Source organism: Taudactylus pleione, unplaced genomic scaffold, assembly GCF_031769625.1.
Source record: "Taudactylus pleione unplaced genomic scaffold, aTauple2 ptg000114l, whole genome shotgun sequence".
NCBI classification, from domain to species: domain Eukaryota; kingdom Metazoa; phylum Chordata; class Amphibia; order Anura; family Myobatrachidae; genus Taudactylus; species Taudactylus pleione.
The window spans coordinates 374,537-395,489 of NW_028284516.1; the positions used below are offsets into that span (position 1 = coordinate 374,537).

General features: G+C 46.4%; 1 protein-coding gene across 1 annotated transcript in view; it reads right to left on the bottom strand.

Moving 5' to 3' along the window:
- The window catches only part of LOC148524892 (neural-cadherin-like), a 148,145-nt gene that overhangs the window by 76,006 nt on the left and 51,186 nt on the right, over positions 1 to 20,953 (bottom strand). The window contains exons 9-15 of the mRNA XM_088471349.1: positions 19,523 to 19,691; positions 18,942 to 19,112; positions 18,339 to 18,511; positions 11,797 to 11,964; positions 6,526 to 6,775; positions 3,455 to 3,582; positions 2,431 to 2,617 (exon numbers count right to left, since the gene is read on the bottom strand). Coding sequence (XP_088327475.1) covers positions 2,431 to 2,617; positions 3,455 to 3,582; positions 6,526 to 6,775; positions 11,797 to 11,964; positions 18,339 to 18,511; positions 18,942 to 19,112; positions 19,523 to 19,691 — 1,246 coding nt within the window. The remainder of the gene's footprint in view (positions 1 to 2,430; positions 2,618 to 3,454; positions 3,583 to 6,525; positions 6,776 to 11,796; positions 11,965 to 18,338; positions 18,512 to 18,941; positions 19,113 to 19,522; positions 19,692 to 20,953) is intronic.

The following is a 20,953-nucleotide window of genomic DNA, read 5'->3' on the forward strand; positions in this document are numbered from 1 at the left end:
TATTGTCTGTTGGCATTTGCACAGGCTGCACTGCTTAGTGCTGTATATGCCTGGCAGCCCAGCTCTCTCCTGTACTTCCCATGAATTCTATTCCTCTTCCACACGGTTTCCTACAGTACATACACACAGACTCTCGGCAGACTTCAATGCAAGTAGGGTCCCTGCTACTCTCCTGTTCTATTCCTCTTTCATTCACCTTCCCCCATCCACATTCTGTGCCTCTGTTCCCCCTCTGTATGTCTGTCACCATCTACTAATCAGGGCCACAGAGAGCCGGCTCTGGGAGGCCTGGCCTAACTGCGGATGACGTGGTCACGTTCCCCTTTGAAAAAAAATACAGGGCCGTACTAGGGTAGTGCTGCCTTTGCCATGGCATAGGGCACCGCAGGTCAGGGGGCATTGTTTGGACCTGTCAATTTCTGTGTATTATCATTCTCACTTGAAGCTTCCTGTTCTTTTATCCCCAGCATCTCCTGGCCTCCCCTCTCTCTTCCCTGGCCCTTCCCCATGAGGCCATGGCCCTTTTTCAGGTGTGTTATCTCCCTATTTAAAAAATAGGGGGGTGCCAATGCTCTTTCTGGCACAGGGCACCAAAAAGTCTACTTACGGCTTTGAAAAAATATATTTGCAGCGCCACGAATTGTTGCACGCCGATGACGGAGGCGCCGTGAGGAGAGGAGACTGCTGCTGCTCAACGGCGTCACGCCCGAGTCCGGGTAATTAGTACCTCCCCCCCTCTCGGCACCCCTGATGTTAATCTGTCTCCAATCTTATGTGTATCTGTCTCTCTGTATGTGTCTCAGTCTGTTTGTCTCCTCATGTGGGCCTCTGTCTCCCACTAGGTCTCCCACTGACCCCCCATTCCATATGTTTCCCTATTTCTCCCATCTGCTGCCACAACCCACTGCCCACTTACAAAACACCTTCTACCCCCTCGTTTTCCACTTCTGCCATCTTCACGGTTTTCTTTCCTACTCTTCTGCTCAGTGTGATAGGTGAAGCCAATGCTTCAGGCTGCCAATCAGTAGCTGCATGGACAAACAGAAGGGTTACTGTGTCCGCCACAAGATAACGGAACCTAAGAATGTTAGGTAAGCACAAATTTCTTAATGTAATAATATTTGCTGATTATCTCAACAGAAAACTTTTGCTTTAGGGGTGATGTGAAAAAAAAAATGGTGGCACGCTAGAGCACCATGATGTTGGGCACCTCTGTAAAACGTCTATAATCAGTTATAATACTTTACATTTGTCTCCTAAAATATTGCTGGTTCAAGACTTGTTTCTGCTTAAATCAGGAGTATAGACTATAGAGGGACATCAGGGCTGTCTTTATGCGTCACACTGTTAATGTTTTACTTGCATTGGTATTTTGCAGGTAAAAATTTATTTTTCTGTGTACCCACTTAGGCTGGGTACACACGTAAAGATTTTCTGTCCAACCATCCAACTAGTTGATTGGTTGGAATGAAAATCTGGTAAGGGATGAAAGCAAATGACAATCAGCAATTTGCTCCCAAACACCGGAAAATGGACAAAAACTGTTGTTTGAACAAATTGTTTAGATCAAACATTTTAATAAATTCGTCTGACGACCATTTTCATCTGTTTTCTGCCATTTAGCAGCAAATTGCTGATCGTCAGTTACTCCTATACCTTACCAGATTTTCATTCCAACCAATCAACTAGTTGGATGGTTGGACAGAATATCCTTACGTGTGTATGCAGCTTATGAGCAAAAGGTGTGCCTTTAAAAGTATAGAAAGACCACTTGCTAAAATAAATATACCTCCCTAAACTTGCATTATCTAATTCATTTAAATATCTTGACCCAGAGCAGGAAATATTTGTTTTGCATGTGGGTGCAGAGTGAGGCGCTGTCCTACTGTCCTGTGCCTCACCAACATGCAGCACTGATGATACCCCCATCCAATTAGCTCCATGGAAGAAAAATGTTTCACCCTAACATTTGGCATTTTGTCCTAGTCCAATGCTAAGACCTCTATAAACAGCAAATTGTGCAAAAATAGGTGCATAACAAAAAGTAAAGTACATTGCACGGCTACAGTTTTACAGATTTGTAAATTTACCTTAAATATGTTTTCTGCAACAAAATAAATGCTTAAATCAACGTCTTTGGTCTATTCAACTTGAGCTTTTTGTGCTGTTCATTAAGTCACTACATGTTAAAATAAATCTTTAAAACAGTATTTGGAGGTATAGTGTACACTGTTGGAGGGTAGTCTTTCAAGAACATACTGTATATTCACTCTACAGCTAAAGAAATGTCTTAATTGATTATTGCCCTATGCTGTAGTTTGAAAGGATAATTCATCGCTGTAGTTTGAAAGGATAATTCATCATATTTTATTAATTAATATATCTAAATAGAGTTATGATTGTATGGGAAAGGGGAAAGGCCATGCTGACCTGTGTTGGGATGTCCTTGCATTCCTGGGCGTGCGGATTCTGAGGAGTCCTGAGACTGGACCTCTATGAGGTAAGATACTTGTCTCTCCCTGTCAAATAAAGCTCTTGTGTATATAACTCCTGTCTCTGGGTTAATCGTAAAATGTCCGTTGTCTCCATTGGCATCTCTCAGTATCACATATTGAACCTGCACACGGCAAAAGTTATCTTAATGCATAGATGTAGAAAACCTTAAGAAAGTATTGTGGCTCTTTATTTTGCTAAATATTTGTAGGTTTTGTGTCAATAAATCAATATATCTAATAACCTGAAATGGAAATACAGTATTAAATAAATACAATTTATTTGACACGTGTCAGTACCAGAAGAACGCAGGGTTGTCTTAACAGCAGTGTGGGCCCTGGACAAAGCAATGCCCCTACCCACCCATTCACAGGAAACAATTTAAATGGTCAATAAAACTAAACCCTCCTGCATGCCCATCAGACCTTCCATACTGGTGTGAAGTCGGCGGACGAAGTGAAACTGGGACTGAGGTGAGTACTCGTCACCGGGGGGGATGGGGTGGGGGAGGTTAGATCAGAACACAGTGCACCGGCGGCCGGCTTATAAAAATATCACAAATTTACCAACGGGCCGCAGCCGCAGGGGGGCGGGTTAGAGGCCCCTACAAGCTTCGGGCCCTTGGGCAACTGCCCAACAAGCCCAATGGAAGAGATGGCCCTGGAAGAACGTCCGTTAATTCTACAAGAGTTTATACACTACGTTGCCTTTAGCATTGTTCAGGGAATACAAGACCCAAATACGGCTTCAACTTAAATCAACCTAGCCAGTAGCAGGTTTTGCCCCCTTAGTACCGTTATAGGGAGATGAATGGAGAGACGCTGACATGCAGATGTGCTTACAACGCTCTCTGATCTACTACAAGTTCAGGGAATCATTTCCATGTTAAATGATCCTCTGTTCATGGTAAATAAGCAACAAAATTAAAATGAAATTCCGCATATTGTAAGAAGTTACAGACCTTTCCATGCAGGCCGGAGTCTAGATCCGTAGCTAGAATTTGTGCTATTGATGTTCCAATCTCTGCTCCTTCTGGTAAAGTCACTTCATAAGTAGATGACATGAAGAATGGAACATTGTCATTAACATCTGCAGAAGACAGACACACCGTGAGCAACTACACAAACCAGGCTGAGCTTTCCTGCTCTCGTGCAAGTAAGGGCGCAACTTTTAGGTAGGCGTTTCCTGTCTGACCCCAAACCCCCTGGGCTCCCTGACATTCCCCAAACTCTATCTCCGAGACACGTTATATTAGATACATTTTTTATTTACTGTGTAACACTTTTATAGTTTTTTCTAACAAAAGGAGACTTTACAGATAAAAAAGGTACAATTTTCAGTGATCTACTGGTGCTGCCTGGCTAGAGAGAGCTGAATTAATGCTCCTCTGTTTCTGTCTGGGCTTCCCTGTTCATGGACACTGCCCAGTACAGCCGCGGACCAGGAAACTAACGACAGGCTGCCATGCTATGTGACCTGCTGCTTTCAGCGGCATTACTTACATGCCCCACACCTGGCATCTTTATAGGTGCAAACCTGCACCTGCATCCTGTGTGACACCAGACACGTAATCATCACACATCAGGGGCGCCTGTAGCTGTCTCAGCGCAGGCTAATTTCAGAGCATTTCTGTGACTTATTATCTGTGTATAGATCTGTTACTGATATATCTTATTCCACCTGCTGTTAGATAACTTGTTATAGACCTGTCCTGTTTCCAGCCATTCTCTTCTGCTTGTGACCCAGACCTGGATAATTTCTTACCTCCCACCTGTATTGCTCATCTTGTACTCTGACCTGTCCCTCGCTATAGTTGTGCCTTGTCACTTGTCTCTATGCCCTTCTTATGTCAGTCACTGCTCAAAGTGGAAAACCTGGAAGCTGCCATCTACGGGTATCCTGATGCGAACTCCGTCACCCCCTTGCACTGATCCCTTGGCGAAAACTACACATCACAGCAAACTTAGTGAGCCGGGGCCAATCTCTTGCAGCGCAGCCGGTTCACACCCACCATCTGCAAAATCATCAATAGTGCATGACACAGAGCCAGTAATGGTGGTCCACATTGTAGAGGGCAGTCACCAGCTTGTAAACTAGGGATGCAGGACCCAGTTTTGCAATCACTATTGCTATACCACTGCTTGTGTGACTGTAATGTGGCCTTTACCCCATGTGTACATGAATTTGAACAATTGCATCTGCATTTCCACCAAAACCATGGCTTTGAGATTTTGATGGCGGCATTTGTGGGAGAGCAAATATTTGTGCACACTGGGGGAGACGTTTCAAGCCTTGGAGAAATATAAAGTAGAGTAGTTGCCTAAAGCATCCAATCCGCTTCTGTCATTTATCTAGCACAGTCTTTGAAATGACAGGTAGGCCCTGATAACTTCTTTCACTTTATCTCTCTCCAAGGATTGATACATCTCACCCACTGATAGAAGAGATGAGCAGAGTTTTGTGCACGTGTGGGTCATTTTGCAGACCAGTGCAGATCAGAGACTATTAAGATGAGATAAAGGGTTGAAAAGTGCACATTTCTATGCGTGTCCTTTGTTGGGGGCCACAGGGGCATTTCCGCTTCACAATAAGAACATGAATTTTGCAGAAGATCAGAGCTAGAAGTCTTAAGGTGCCTACGCACTTGGCGATGTGCTCACGATACAACGATGTGTCCGATTTCCCCTTGAACTCTCCCCAGCAGCTCCCCGGCAGTCGTGGGCACGATTTGGTGTTAAAAACTGTCCAATGTGACAAACGATCTATCGTGCCTCCTAACTATTCCAGTGCATCGTGACTGAGATTGTCAGATCTGCTCTACAGCACGGCAGATCTGAAAATGCGATTTACGACCTGCGTGGAGTGGACGCGCATCTGCATCGTGATCGTGAGTGGACACTCATGGTTTGGGCATATTTTACACGATTTGTCGCCGCGATGCGTCGTAATCGGGCAAATCGTGTAAAACATCGCTAAGTGTGTAGGCACCATTAGAATCTCAGTTTATTCTTTTAATGGAAACAAGTTTTCATGTACAAGTTGCACTTTGGCAAAGAAGCTTATTTCTAGCTAGGTGCATGCTGAGCAATGTAATAAAAAGCTTCATACATATAGAACTGTCACAACAGTCCTGATATCCTCTCACATCCATGATTCATTTAAGTCATAAAAAAGATTAAACAAAGCAGTATATTAGGTGAAAAACTGTAACGCTTATTTGAATAAAAAAGGAATGGTAATAATAAGTGGTAGCAGATTGGTGCAGATACTAGGGGCTGATTCAGGGTGAATGCTACATTCAAATTGCAAATATCCTCTCTGCACATGCTCAGAATTGTGTGTGATTGCACATGTGCCCATAATGATTGACAACTTCTCGCAACAGTCTTTGAAGGCTTAAGACCAAATGGATGTGGGCATTCTGTTGTAGGTAATGTACAGTAAGATCGTCTTAATAAAAATGTGTTCAGCCGATAAAAGATGGAAATATGCCCAGAACAGACGTATCATTTGCAGATCATTACCAGATTATAATGATGAGGGCTGTCAGATCTAGCGAATCACTTGTGATTGGCTGCTTGCAAACACTACTCATCCCTAATACTTCCAGATACAGAATATGCTTCTGTAAGCATTTGTGAATTGTACTTTCTAGCTTTTCTTGTGTACGCAAGATGTGGGTGTTTTAACATTCAAAACAATGCAGAAGATTAACCACTTAACCGACAAATTATATTTTTCTCAAAAATATCTTTAAGAAATTGTAGATTTAAAAAAAATAAAAATAAATATTAATTAGATAAAGTAGATCTATTTAGAAGCTCAATTTGATAATATTTTTTTTGCAATCAATGCAGTTAGGGGTAGCCTGTCACCCCGCTTCAGTGGCCATAGATCTATATTATGGTATTATCCCCAACCCCACCAGTAGCTGTAGATCCCCCATAGCTATACCCCACCCCTGTCATCCTAATCCCCCAACAACAACAGACAAGAAATGGAGTTTCAATATCCCACCATAGATCCACTCACCTGTCACATTGACATAAACAGTTGTGAAAGATGCCAAAGGGACTGTAGCCACATTCTGGGCTCGGATCTTCAGGGTGAAGAATTTGGTCCCCTCATAATCCAGGGGTTCAGATACTAGTATAGAGGCTGAGCCATCAGCTCTGTTAGGCTTCAGGTAGAACCGAATAGGGTTGTTTGTCTCTGGAATGAGCCCTTCTTCCATGTTGTACGTGACTCGGGGGTCACCGAGCAGAGATGTGGCTTTCACGGTCTACAATACAAGCAGAAGACATAGCATGCACACCATGGAGAATGTGGCCTACACATTCACTAGAATCAACAGAGATCACAAAGATACAAAGTGACGACCGGGTCATTTGAGTGTGTAGAATATAGTGAGGAGAAGACAGGTTGGAAGAGATTGAGAAGAAGGACAGTGTCAGTCTGTTGTCAAGTCAACGTTTAAGCAATCTGGAAGCCAGTGGGAGAAAGGAGTCAGGCTGGGAGGTCTATGTAGAGAGAAGAATGGTTTGCTTTGTTAGATCAGGATAATTATAGTCAATTTATTTTGAAGACAAAGGAATTATACCAGTGGAGAGTGCCAGTGATCAGGAGCTTTGGTCCATGATTAGAGGAAACCTCTTCCCTGCTTATAGGTCAGAAGCAGATGAGGACTAATGTCATGTTCATAAGCTATCGGCACAACACCTAGTGACCACTTAGGCTATATTAGGATGGGATGTAGTCGGCAACCCAGCGCACAGAATGCTGGAGTTCAGAATCCCGCCACCGGAATCCAGGCAGCAGTCAGAATCACAGATCTAGAATTCTGACGGCTGTGATCCCGACGGTGAGTATTAGGGTTAGGCACTAGGGGGAGGGTTAGGCTGCGGGAGGGTTAGGATTAGGCTGCTGGAGGTTAGGGTTAGGCTGCTGGTTGGGAGGGTTAGGCTGCGGGGTGAGGGAGGGTTAGGTTGCGGGAAAGGTGGGTTAGAGGTAGGGTTAGGAGTAGGGGTAAAATACTTACCTGCATGCATCGGGATTTTAAACCTGGGGGATTATGCTGCTGGGATTCTGACCACCGGCATTATCAGCGGGCCGATTCGGAGTCAGACAGATCTCTTAGCACGGATGTAAATGGTGAGTTTTTGCATACAGTGCATGTGCAAATGTATGCATTCTTGTCTATTCTGAGATGGCCGGAACTTGGCCAGACCTGCCTTTCCATGACATAGGGCGTTTCGGGTCCGGTACTAGGCAGTGACAATGCAATCATACGTAATCACCCTGACTTGTGGGAGTGTCATGGGCTTATATCAAAAGCTTGGTGTGAGTCATGCGTACGGTGCAAGTGCAGATACTGATGATGCCGGCCGGCATAAAATCAATGGGTGGTACGGCTTTCCACTTATATATGCACAATCTCAGTGGCGTAACTACAGCCCCCGCAGACCCTGCGGTGGCTTGGGGGCGCGGGGGCTTGTGGGGCGAGGTGGCTGCAGATTCCATGCGGACTGGCCGTCCGCATGGAATCTGCAGAAAACGGCCCTCCAAAAATGGCCGCCGCCTAGGAGGAGACAGATGCTAGAGGTCCTACTTCACCTCTAGCATCTGTTAGTCACGCAGGCAGGGTGGTAGTGCGGACCGCATTACACTAGTATAACAAACACACAGCCGCCAGTGCCACCAGCTGTGTGTTTGTTTTAGCAGCCAATGAGAGTCAGACAGACTCTCATCGGCTGCTTGTCTTGCGCCCACTGCCGGAGCCGGGCTCTTCCGGCTCCCGCAGTGGGTGATGATGGGAGAGATGTCATGACGTCTCTCCCATCATGCAGAGCGGGCCTGCCCGGGAGGACGCCGGACGGGGGAGCCAATGCCGGAGCGTTGATCAAGGAAAGTGGATTTTGTGTGTCTGTCTGTCTGGCAGGGGGTGGGGGGGTTGTTTACTACTACTGGGGGCATTGCTGGGGGGGGTTGTTTACTACTACTACTACTAATGGGGGCATTGCTGGGGGGGTTGTTTACTACTACTACTACTGGGGGCATTGCTGGGAGGGGGGACTACTACTGGGGGCATTGCTGGGGGGGTTGTTTACTACTACTGGGGGCATTGCTGGGAGGGAGGACTACTACTGGGGGCATTGCTGGGGGGGTTGTTTACTACTACTGGGGGCATTGCCGGGAGGGAGGACTACTACTGGGGGCATTGCGGGGGGGGTTGTTTACTACTACTACTACTACTGGGGCATTGCTGGGGGGGTTGTTTATTACTACTACTACTGGGGGCATTGCTGGGAGGGGGGACTACTACTGGGGGCATTGCTGGGGGGGGTTGTTTACTACTACTACTACTACTACTAATGGGGGCATTGCTGGGGGAGTTGCTTACTACTACTACTACTACTGGGGGCATTGCTGGGAGGGAGGACTACTACTACTACTGGGGGCATTGCTGGGAGGGAGGACTACTACTACTACTACTACTGGGGGCATTGCTGGGAGGGAGGACTACTACTACTACTACTGGGGGCATTGCTGGGAGGGAGGACTACTACTACTACTAATGGGGGCATTGCTGGGGGGGGTTGTTTACTACTACTAATACTACTGGGGGCATTGCTGGGAGGGAGGACTACTACTGGGGGCATTGCGGGGGGGGGGGTTGTTTACTACTACTACTACTACTGGGGGCATTGCTGGGGGGGGTTGTATACTACTACTACTACTACTGGGGGCATTGCTGGGAGGGGGGACTACTACTGGGGGCATTGCTGGGGGGGTTGTTTACTACTACTGGGGGCATTGCTGGGAGGGAGGACTACTACTGGGGGCATTGCTGGGGGGTTGTTTACTACTACTGGGGGCATTGCTGGGAGGGAGGACTACTACTGGGGGCATTGTGGGGGGGGTTGTTTACTACTACTACTACTACTGGGGCATTGCTGGGGGGGTTGTTTACTACTACTACTACTGGGGGCATTGCTGGGAGGGGGGACTACTACTGGGGGCATTGCTGGGGGGGGTTGTTTACTACTACTACTATTACTAATGGGGGCATTGCTGGGGGAGTTGTTTACTACTACTACTACTACTGGGGGCATTGCTGGGAGGGAGGACTACTACTACTACTACTAATGGGGGCATTGCTGGGGGGGTTGTTTACTACTACTACTACTACTGGGGGCATTGCTGGGAGGGAGGACTACTACTGGGGGCATTGCGGGGGGGGTTGTTTACTACTACTACTACTACTACTACTGGGGGCATTGCTGGGGGGGTTGTTTACTACTACTACTACTACTGGGGGCATTGCTGGGAGGTGGGACTACTACTGGGGGCATTGCTGGGGGGGTTGTTTACTACTACTACTGGGGGCATTGCTGGGGGGGTTGTTTACTACTACTACTGGGGGCATTGCTGGGGGGGTTGTTTACTACTACTACTGGGGGCATTGCTGCGGGGGTTGTTTACTACTACTACTACTACTACTACTACTGGGGGCATGGCTGGGAGGGAGGACTACTACTGGGGGCATTGCTGGGGGGGATTGTTTACTACTACTGGGGGCATTGCTGGGAGGGAGGATTACTACTGGGGGCATTGCTGGGGGGGACTACTACTGGGGGCATTGGTGGGGTGGAACTACTACTGGGGACATTGCTTGAGGGAGGACTACTACTGGGGGCATTGCTGGGGGGGACTACTACTGGGGGCATTGGTGGGGTGGAACTACTACTGGGGACATTGCTGGAGGGAGGACTACTACTGGGGGCATTGCTGGGAGGGAGGACTACTACTACTACTACTGGGGGCATTGCTGGGAGGGAGGACTACTACTACTACTAATGGGGGCATTGCTGGGGGGGGTTGTTTACTACTACTACTACTACTGGGGGCATTGCTGGGAGGGAGGACTACTACTGGGGGCATTGCGGGGGGGGTTGTTTACTACTACTACTATTACTGGGGGCATTGCTGGGGGGGGTTGTATACTACTACTACTACTACTGGGGGCATTGCTGGGAGGGGGGACTACTACTGGGGGCATTGCTGGGGGGGTTGTTTACTACTACTGGGGGCATTGCTGGGAGGGAGGACTACTACTGGGGGCATTGCTGGGGGGTTGTTTACTACTACTGGGGGCATTGCTGGGAGGGAGGACTACTACTGGGGGCATTGTGGGGGGGGTTGATTACTACTACTACTACTACTGGGGCATTGCTGGGGGGGTTGTTTACTACTACTACTACTGGGGGCATTGCTGGGAGGGGGGACTACTACTGGGGGCATTGCTGGGGGGGGTTGTTTACTACTACTACTATTACTAATGGGGGCATTGCTGGGGGAGTTGTTTACTACTACTACTACTACTGGGGGCATTGCTGGGAGGGAGGACTACTACTACTACTACTAATGGGGGCATTGCTGGGGGGGTTGTTTACTACTACTACTGGGGGCATTGCTGGGGGGGTTGTTTACTACTACTACTGGGGGCATTGCTGGGGGGGTTGTTTACTACTACTACTGGGGGCATTGCTGCGGGGGTTGTTTACTACTACTACTACTACTACTACTGGGGGCATGGCTGGGAGGGAGGACTACTACTGGGGGCATTGCTGGGGGGGATTGTTTACTACTACTGGGGGCATTGCTGGGAGGGAGGACTACTACTGGGGGCATTGCTGGGGGGGACTACTACTGGGGGCATTGGTGGGGTGGAACTACTACTGGGGACATTGCTGGAGGGAGGACTACTACTGGGGGCATTGCTGGGGGGGGACTACTACTGGAGGCACTGGTGGGACCACTACTGGAGGCACTGGTGGGACCACTACTTGGGGGCACTGCACTGGTGGGACCACTACTACTGGGGGCATTGCTGAGGGAGGACTACTACTACTGGGGGCACTGCTGGGGGGTTAGTACTGGGATCACTATTTAAGGGGGTCTACTACTGAGGGCATTATATAAGGGGCACGACTACCTGGGGCACTGCATAGGGGGACCACTTCTGGGGGCACTACTGTATACTGTAAACTGTCTAGGGGGGGTGGAAGCACATTTTTTACTTTTGCACTGGGGGCCAAATTGCGTATAAATGGCCCTGTAATTATTTTACCAAAATGCCGAGGGGAAGAAGGGGGCGACAGAAAAATTTTTGGCAGGGGGGAACAAAATTTATAGTTACGCCACTGCACAATCTCCGACATTAGTTGAAGGGATCCCTGCATTAGCATAAGGTAGCAACTCTGCATTCTATGGCAGCATTATGGAGGTCAGATTGCTACATACCACAATCTTTGAATCACGTGTAATGTTTTCTGGGATGGAGACCCAATATCTTGCCTGTCCCCACTGTGGAGGCTGGTTGAGAACATTAGTGATGGTCACGGTCAGCTCCACACTGGTGCTCCGGTTACCTCCATCCGTGGCAATGATGTGCCGAGTGATACGAGAGGTCTAGAAAAAAATCAGAAGCTATTGAGCATGTTAAATATTATTTATGGAGAGATCTTTATGTTTAAGGTTAATAAATGCAGATAGATGCCTGATATGGAATGAAGACATTTACCAGTTAAGATATAAATAACTGAGTATAAAATTAGTATTTTTGGCCATTTTGAGGTACAATACACTGTGTTGTCTATTGGATTAGTTTTTGAGGTTGACAAGGATTGAGGTGCATATGAAACCAAGTTTAATATATGCATGTAACATGCAGTTAGCAGTACTCGGCTCAGCCGATGCCTGCAGCAGTTTTACATTTAAACTGGTTTCATTCCTTCTTCAGTCTCAACTGTTTTTCAAGACCAAAACAGTTTTATACGAAGGATTCTTAAATGGCCATTTTGCTATAAATATTTTAGAAATGTAAACAGAAATAATATGTATAGTCCAATATAAATCCTTTTAAGAAGAGAAATTCTAATTTGTTAAAGTGCACCTGTCCTCTATAATAAAACTGAGGCATTTAATTTATTAATTGATTGTGCCTAATAATGTGCTTCCTAAATATTACCTGAAACTAAAAACGGCTACATCCACCATATGTAGGTGATACGTGGCGGATTGGCCATAGGCCTCTCCTGACATTTTCCCAAAGGCTAAGAGCCCCCATGATAACATGAACTGCTTGATGTTTTTGATTTCCCTTAAAAGGCAAAACAAATAAAACCTAGGCTGGACAGGGCTGCCCTGGACCCAGAACCCCAGTCTAGGTGCTCTTCACAATATTTCCGATAGCTGGCCCCCATGCTAGGAACAAGCCTCTTTATAGTATGTGATGAATCACGGATCCATTACTCCTCTGCCTTCACTTTCTGTCCATCCCTTCCCCTCCCATCTCTGGGCCTGATTCAGAGCCGGACGCTCTTTCAGAGCGCTCGCTCTGAATCAGTACCCGCCTATTGTATTTTTAGAGCGGCCTCCTGGCCGCTCGCATAGCTGTGGGTGACCACTCACAGCTAGTGCAAGCGGCCAGGATGATGGTCGCGATGGTCAAGACCATTGCGACCATCGGGCTTGCGACGAGACCCTTGTGGTAGGGTCTCGTGGCCGCAAGCCCTGGAGTGCTTTCGGCTCTATCAGAGGCCGGCTGTGAATGGGGCTGGCCGTGCTGTGAATCACCATAGGCAGCATGCCCCCTTTGGTGCGAGACCCGGAGCGACGGTTTGCCCGTCGCTATCAGGGTCTCGCGAATGCGCACGACGGAGCCGGCTCCATCGTGCGCATGCGCACTGGGCCAACATCGACCCGCTTGTGAGCGCTCGCGAGCGGGTCTGAATCAGGCCCTCCTTTCATTGTCTTTCCTCCTATCACATCCCTTTTGCAGGGGCGCCGAGAGGGGGGGGGGAGCAGGTACAGATTACCCGGGTCCGGGCTTCCTGAGGGGCCCGGGTCCGGCGCCGCTCCCCCTCCCTCACAGCAGCCCAGCACACAGCGTGTGCTGAGCTGCAGTGGAGACTGCTCGTGGCTGCTGAGCAGCAGCCACAGCAGTCTCCTATGCCTGTGGGGGGGAGCGATCACACTGATCGCACCACCCCTGGCTTTGAGCAGGGCTGAGGGGGCACAGAGCGCCCCCCTCCCCAGCGCGCGGAGCTGCATTTCTATTTTTTTTTTTCGGGAAGGGGGCGTGGCCACGCCTCCCGCGATTAGGCCACGCCCCCTATTACCCGGGCCCGCCGCGGCTCTCAGCGGGCCTGCCCTTTTGCACACACTGGAACAGAGATGTTACCTGCCCAGAGAGTCAAGAAGGTCTGTGGAAGACAATGGATTCTGTGAGTATAAGGGTGTGTATGAGGTGTTTTTTTTTACCTCTTCCTTTATTTGGTTATGTATCTGTTTTTTTTATTGTAAAAAAAATAGGTTTAGAAAAGTTTTGCCATAAAATAAAGTATACCTACACACTTCTCATCTCTGTTCTACCTCTTTCCCCTAAACCAATCACTTGCAAACATCTATACTATCTTCCCCAAGCCATGGTTTCTAAGTTGCCAATAACACACCAACTTCTTGGGTGATCCCACAGTCAGCTTTTTAATCCTAATCCATGGTTCTTCAGTGTCACTCACCCCAATATTCCTGGTCCCCATGTTATCTCCTCTCATACTCACCCTTCTCTCCCAGGTCCCAGCTGCGTGCACTGTTAGCCAGTCTATGATATATCTAGTTTGCACTCTACTTTATAACTCTCTGTTGCTCTGTCTGCACCTCACCTTCACGGCTCCATGTGTCAGTCTCACCCACTCAGACTTTCTCCTCTCTTCCATTCTACCAGCATCTGTCTCTCTTATTCACTCACCCACCATCCAGCTTTGTCTGCCATTTTGTCCTCCTTTGTTCGGTCCCTGGCTTAACCCCCCCCCCTCCCCCAAAGCAATCTTTGTCCAGGAACAGATTACCAATGGGGTGGATGGGACTACAGCCTCAGGCCTCCACATGAAAATCAGCCCATCATCATGACAGGATGATGACGACCAGCCGCCCAGCTGGCAACATGGTTGGCCATAAATGTCAAGTATTAAAGCTGCATTTCTTTTCCTCACAAGATGATGTCATTTTCTGCTTTAACATATGTACTGAGAAATTTTTACAGACAGAGTGGAGGCTGTACACACCCATATCACACTGACAACACCCACACAGAATTGATCACTTCTTCTCAGTTTATCACAATAGACCCTTGATCATTTCAGCCCTAGGCCCATGTGATCCTTAATCTGGCCAGGTCTGTGCCCTATCAGAAAGTGTCAACCTTTAAACACATGTACACGTGGGCATCTTGGTCCTCTAATAACAGCATCTACCCACAAAGCTGGGTGCGTTTGTGCAATAGTAGGCACGATAGGGCGGGACACACCAAAGTCAGACATGCGGTCATACATTCCGGGGCTTGAATGCAGTGGGCAACGCAATAGAAGCCTACGGGCTTCAATTCGCGACGCCCCCGCCTCCCCCCCTTCCTGGGAGGGATCCAATCGACTCCCTCTCAGCTCCTTCCGTGGTGCATGCGCAGAAGGACACCAGAGGGAGTTCTGGGTCATAGACCCGGAAGTCCGTCTCTCACAAAGGACAGCTCTTATGGGGAGAGCTGTCCTTTGCATTTTTCATCATGCATACCGATGTATTTAACGCCAGCATGCGATGAGTGGCGGGATGCATCGCATGCAAATTGCGATGCGTCATGCATCCCGCCCATGGTCACAGAATTGCATTTGTACAGTAATTCTGCATGCTTGCAATTGAGCCATAATGACATCAGCATAACTGCAGTTGCCAATGATGGAAATCTAATCTTATCTTACTTTTGAACAGATAGTAGGAAATAAGTTTTACAACATAGAAAAAAGGGGGGAGAGCAGATGCACCGTACAATCATTAATAATTACATCATAGACAAGGTTTTTGGCATAAATTTGGCCAAAATTATGAGCTTATCCACCAACGTCAAGGTACCCTCATCGGATAAGTCCCTAACATTATGGGGGTTGTATGATGCATCTGCTCTCCACCCTTTTTTATATGTTGTAGTACTAAGGCTGCATACACACCTAAAGATTTTCTGTCCAACCATCCAACTAGTTGATTGGTTGGAATGAAAATCTGGTAAAGTATGGGAGTAAATGATGATCAGCAATCTGCTCCCAAATGCTGGAAAATGGACAAAAACTGTTGTTTGAACAAATTGTTTAGACAAACATTTAACAAACTTGTCTGACGACCATTTTCATCTGTTTTCTGGCATTTAGGAGCAAATTGCTGATCATCATTTACTCCCATACGTTACCAATCAACTAGTTGGATGGTTGGACAGAAAATCTTTACGTGTGTACCCAGCCTTAGGCCCGTATTCAATTTGAGGCGAAAAGTCCAGACTTTTCGCCTCCTTCGCCTGTTATCCAGGCGGACAAGTATCGCGTGCGTGCCCGCTATTCCCCGTATTCAATTCCAAAGTAGGCGAAATCGGGAACAGGTGAAACTTTGATCGGCAAAAAAATAAGGGAATTTTCGGGAAATAATTGTAGGACGCCCCCTAAAGATGTCCAGACCTGGGGGATCACTATGGGTAACCTCGTTTTTGCCTGCAAAAGAAAGTCAGGTTTTTAAATAGCAGCGGGAGGTGTTTTTTTCCTGACTGTGAAGAAGTGATGCAGAAGAGCACTTATTTTTTTTCATTTTTAAAAGTGGTCTCATCAAATTTGGGGTACCTGAAAATGGGTACTGGCATATTTTTAAGTCCCTAAACTTTTTTAAAAAAAATTCTTCAAAAAAGCACCTGCAGCTAATAGCCTATTCTAGAAAACACCTGACGCATACTTACAGAATACCCCTGAACCTATTTTGCGTTTTATAAACATTGTGCCCCTATTTTATTTTCACCCAAGAATTTTAATACATTTTTTTGGGGTGTCACTATTTTTTTTTTTGCACATTTCGTTTTAAGAGGGCATTCCCAAGGGTGCAGGCTATTTTTTTTAAAGCCTGCACCACTAAACTCCAATTCTGCCCTTTTTTCGCCATGTAAAACATGATGAAAAGTTATCCCCGTTTTTTTTCAAAGACTTTTCGCACCGGCGAAAAGTCTTTGAAAAGGAATATGGGATTAGTTGAAACATGCGAAAATTACGTCATCGATAATTTATCTTCGATTCCGACTTTTCGCAGCTTAATTTAATACCCCCTAAGTCTCAGCTAGGTAGCACATCCCATTAGAAAGAGCTAGAGGGTGCAGTCCTTCCCCTAAAATATTCAATATATTATGTGTATGTATACAGACATGAAGGCCGAGACTCCATCAATCTAGACTAGCATCCCACTCACCTGCCTCTGATGTTTTTAAATAGGGGTCCAGCATTTGCTGACTGAACAGTCTGTATAACAAAACCACAGGTAAAGCTGACCATCCACTATACAATTTTCTGTCAGATATCTGTCCAATCTGGCTGGTTGGAATGAAAACCTGGTAATGTATGGGAGCAAATGACAATCGTCCATTTGCTCACAAACACTGGAAAATAGCCAAAAATGGTTGTTCAGACAAATTGGTTAAAATACACAAATGTAACCAATTTAAAAAAAAAAATTGTCCTTTTTTCAGTGTTTAAAACCGTATGATCGACTGTCATTTGCGCCCATACATTACCAGGTTTTCATTCCAACCAGCCAGATTGGACAGATATCTGACAGAAAATTGTATAGTGGATGGCCAGCTGAAGAACTTTATGCATTTAAAGTGGGTATCCACTAGGCGATTCTGACAGGCGATTGCACGATAACGATGTTGTTATCGTGCAATCGGCCGCAAATCGGGCATGTAAATTACAAAAATGACCAGCGATGCGCGTGCCCGCTGGTCATTTTTGCCATCTCTCATCGCCCGTACATGCTGGTCAACCTGACGATCCCGTCAGGTTCAGCATGTACGGGGATGATGGATGTGCCTGGACTGAATGAGTGAACGTTCAGTCTAGGCACATCACTAGACATACAAACGACAGAACGATTGCAAAGTCATAATCATGCTCTCGTTTGTATGTCTATAAGTGGATACGCACCTTTAGAACAGTGGTTCTCAAACTTGGTCCTCAGGACCCCACACCGTTCACTTTTTCCAGGTCACCCAGCAGGAGCACAGGTGTAGTCATTACTCAATGACACTTTTTGAAAGATCCACAGGTGGAGCTAATTATTTAATTTGTGATTCTGTGAGGAGACCAGGAAAACATGCACTGTTTGGGGTCCTGAGGTACGAGTTTGAGAACCTGTGATTTAGAATTATAGAGCAAGTCAGTTGTGGGGTAAACTTTGGGGCTTGGGGCCGCTTGAACTGCTCTGGCTGGACTTCTTTTGGGGCATCACCACTTAACACTTATTTTTAACACTTTATATCACTCTATGTTTGTTTCTTATTTATGTTACATTTTTCACTCATTTATTTTTCATTTTTTCTAACACTTCCAACACTAAGCAGCCACTTTCACTTACCTAACGCTTCAGTACTTCACTGCTATTCTTTTTTTATTTGTGTGGTGCACTGGGGTGGTTTGGCTGGGATGGTTTAGGGGTGCCCCACCCCTCAGACATGAACCCCCATAATGTTAGGGACTTACCCGATGAGGTTACCTTGACGTTGGTGGGTAAGCTCAGAACTTTGGCCAAATTTATGTCAAAAACCTTGTCTATGATGTAATTATTAATGGTTGTGTTGTGCATCTGCTCTCCCGCCTTGTTTCTATGTTGTAGTACCAAGTCTCAGCTAGGTAGCACATCCCATGAGAAAGAGCTAGGGTGTGCAGACCAGGCCCCCTTCCCCTAAAATAGAAAATCCGTTTTACCTGGGATATCGGATAGTTCACATAAACCCATCCGGTGCTGGGGTGTATCTGGAAATACTCAGGTTGCTGTGCTAATATTGTATATGTGATGGCAGCGTTAACTCCTTGGTCATCATCGAGAGCAGTAACACGAAGGAAACTCGTTCCAACTATCGTATCTTCGCGCAGGAAATCTAGATTTCAAAAAAAGATAACCTGTTATTTGAAAGAAAGCGTTTGGCAACAATACAGGAGGGATTGCTTAAATCCTCTGCTAATAACTTGGGTTCGATTCACACCAAGTCCCTGTTTGGAGTTTACATGTTCTCCCCGTGTTTGCTTGGGTACTCCCACAATTCAAAAACATACTGGTAGGTTAATTGGACTGACAAAAAAATAAAAATAAAATAAAAGTGTATATGCGTGTGAATGAACATGTGGTAGGGAAGATGAGCTCCACTGGGGCAGGGACTGATGCAAACGACCAAATATTCTCTGTAAAGTGCTGAGGATATTTGTGTGCGCTATATAAATAACCATTAATAAATAAAACAATAAAAAACAAATAAGATCCTATTATTTGTCATTCAGCCATTGTGGAACTTGAGGTGCACACTCACTCACATTGGTAGCGACTGTTCTCAAATTTGGGATCATTATCATTGACATCCGCAATAAAGATGGTTACTTGGCAGATGCCAATGAGGGGCTCCTGAGCTTGGTCCGTGGCGGTCACAGAAATCGTGTACTCTCTTTGCCTCTCCCTGTCAAAGCTTTGAGCCGTGGTGATCACACCTACATACACAGCGAAATGCTATAGCTTAAAAATCGGTTATGAATACTTTCCTTATCATAAGAACTGTTTTTAGGGCGCCAATTATCCTGGGGATGTAGTTAGCATCCCAGCAGTCGGGATTCCGGCTCCAGAATCCCGACCGCCGGCAACCCAAAGGTAAGTATCGGGGGTGAGGGGAGGGTCAGGGGTTAGGCACTAGGGGGAGGGTCAGGGTTGGGCACTAAGGGGGGAGGGTTAGGTTTATGGTGCGGGGAGGGGGAGGTTAGGATTAGGCACTGGGGAGGGAGAGTTAGAGTTAGGGAACTTACCTGTTAGTGTCGGTATTGTGACTGTTGGGATGCCGCTGTCGGTATTCTGACAGCCGGCATCCCGACAGCCGGGATTCCATACCCAACCCATTTTCCTGTACCTGTATTTGCGCCAATGGTAAATGCTAGGCTTGCTCCTTCTCTGTGCATTATTCCATACTTCACTTCTCCGTTCAAACCAGTGTCTGCATCAAAGGCTTCTACTTGTAAGACAAAGGTACCATGAGGCTGGTTCTCCAAAACCCAAGTGTTCTCGCTGTACTGAAGACACTATAGATTATAGAACTATGTCAGGTGCTGCAATAGCAGACATAATGTAAATGGCTCTGTTAGGTGGGAACCAGAAAACATGTGCGGTGCTAAATGGCGCCCAAAAATACAAGATATAAACACTTCAAATGCTAGCAATTTATTAATAAATACAGTAGAATCACAAATAAATAACTCCCGGGAGTAGAAAATATTAGCAATAATGTGCATAAATAAGAAAAAAATAATAAAGATAATCTTAAATGAAAAAAAAAATAATTTTTTTTTAAACCAGTCACATCTATAAAAATATACAGATAACAATGTTAGGAGTAAATGTATTCATAGGTAGAAAAAATATAATTAAAAAAAAGGCACAATAATAAGTCTCTAGCACCAATCAGGAAATATAGTTCTCAAGAAATGCTTTTGGTAATCATTCCATATTGTTAGGTGGGAAGCTGACTGGATAAATGAAAAAACAGGTATCTCATGGGGCGGAATGTGAAAGTAAAAGAGAATAATTTCATTGTCACTTATTCTCCTTTAAGTTACATTGGGCCTCATCCCGAGTCAAACGCTGCAGTGTCTGTGTGTGCGTCTGTTGCCGGTATTGCGTCTGCGTCTTTATGCAAATGCCTCTGCAAGCCCTTCCCTGGTGTACAGCCGTGTGTCTGAATGTGCAGGGACTGAGGGCCTAATTCAGCTTGGATCGCAGTTGCTAACTTGTGTGCAATTCTGTAGGCAGGTCTTAGGAGAATATATACAGATGCTGCCTTCACAATGCCGTCGCACGGCTAACATACACACGCCCTCTGTCTACGCTCACATTCATAATACCGCCCAAACATCGGACACATCGATGGACATCGAACCCACACCAAGCATTGCGGCAGGTCAGACCTTACTCACAAGTTGCTAACTTTCCAGGTCACATGGGAAGCTCAGGCTAATATATGCACGCCCATGCAACGGCGTTCAAACCACAGGCAAGCCTACGTTTCCCCGACCACCACCCCCAAACGCTCTCTGCCTGTCAATCAATCTGCTAATGCCCATGGTGTCCATGAGTTTGCAATGGCAAGAGTGCGCACTCACACTGCGATACATACGCATGCGCAGTACACAACAATCGATCGATTGCGTGCACATTAGCAACTGCGATCCAAGCTGAATCAGGCCCTGAGTCTTTAGATGAAGAAATACCACTGGATGCTATTGAAGGATGAAAGATCGACAGTATAAAGGTCGACAAGCAATAGGTCGACAACAGATGGTCGACA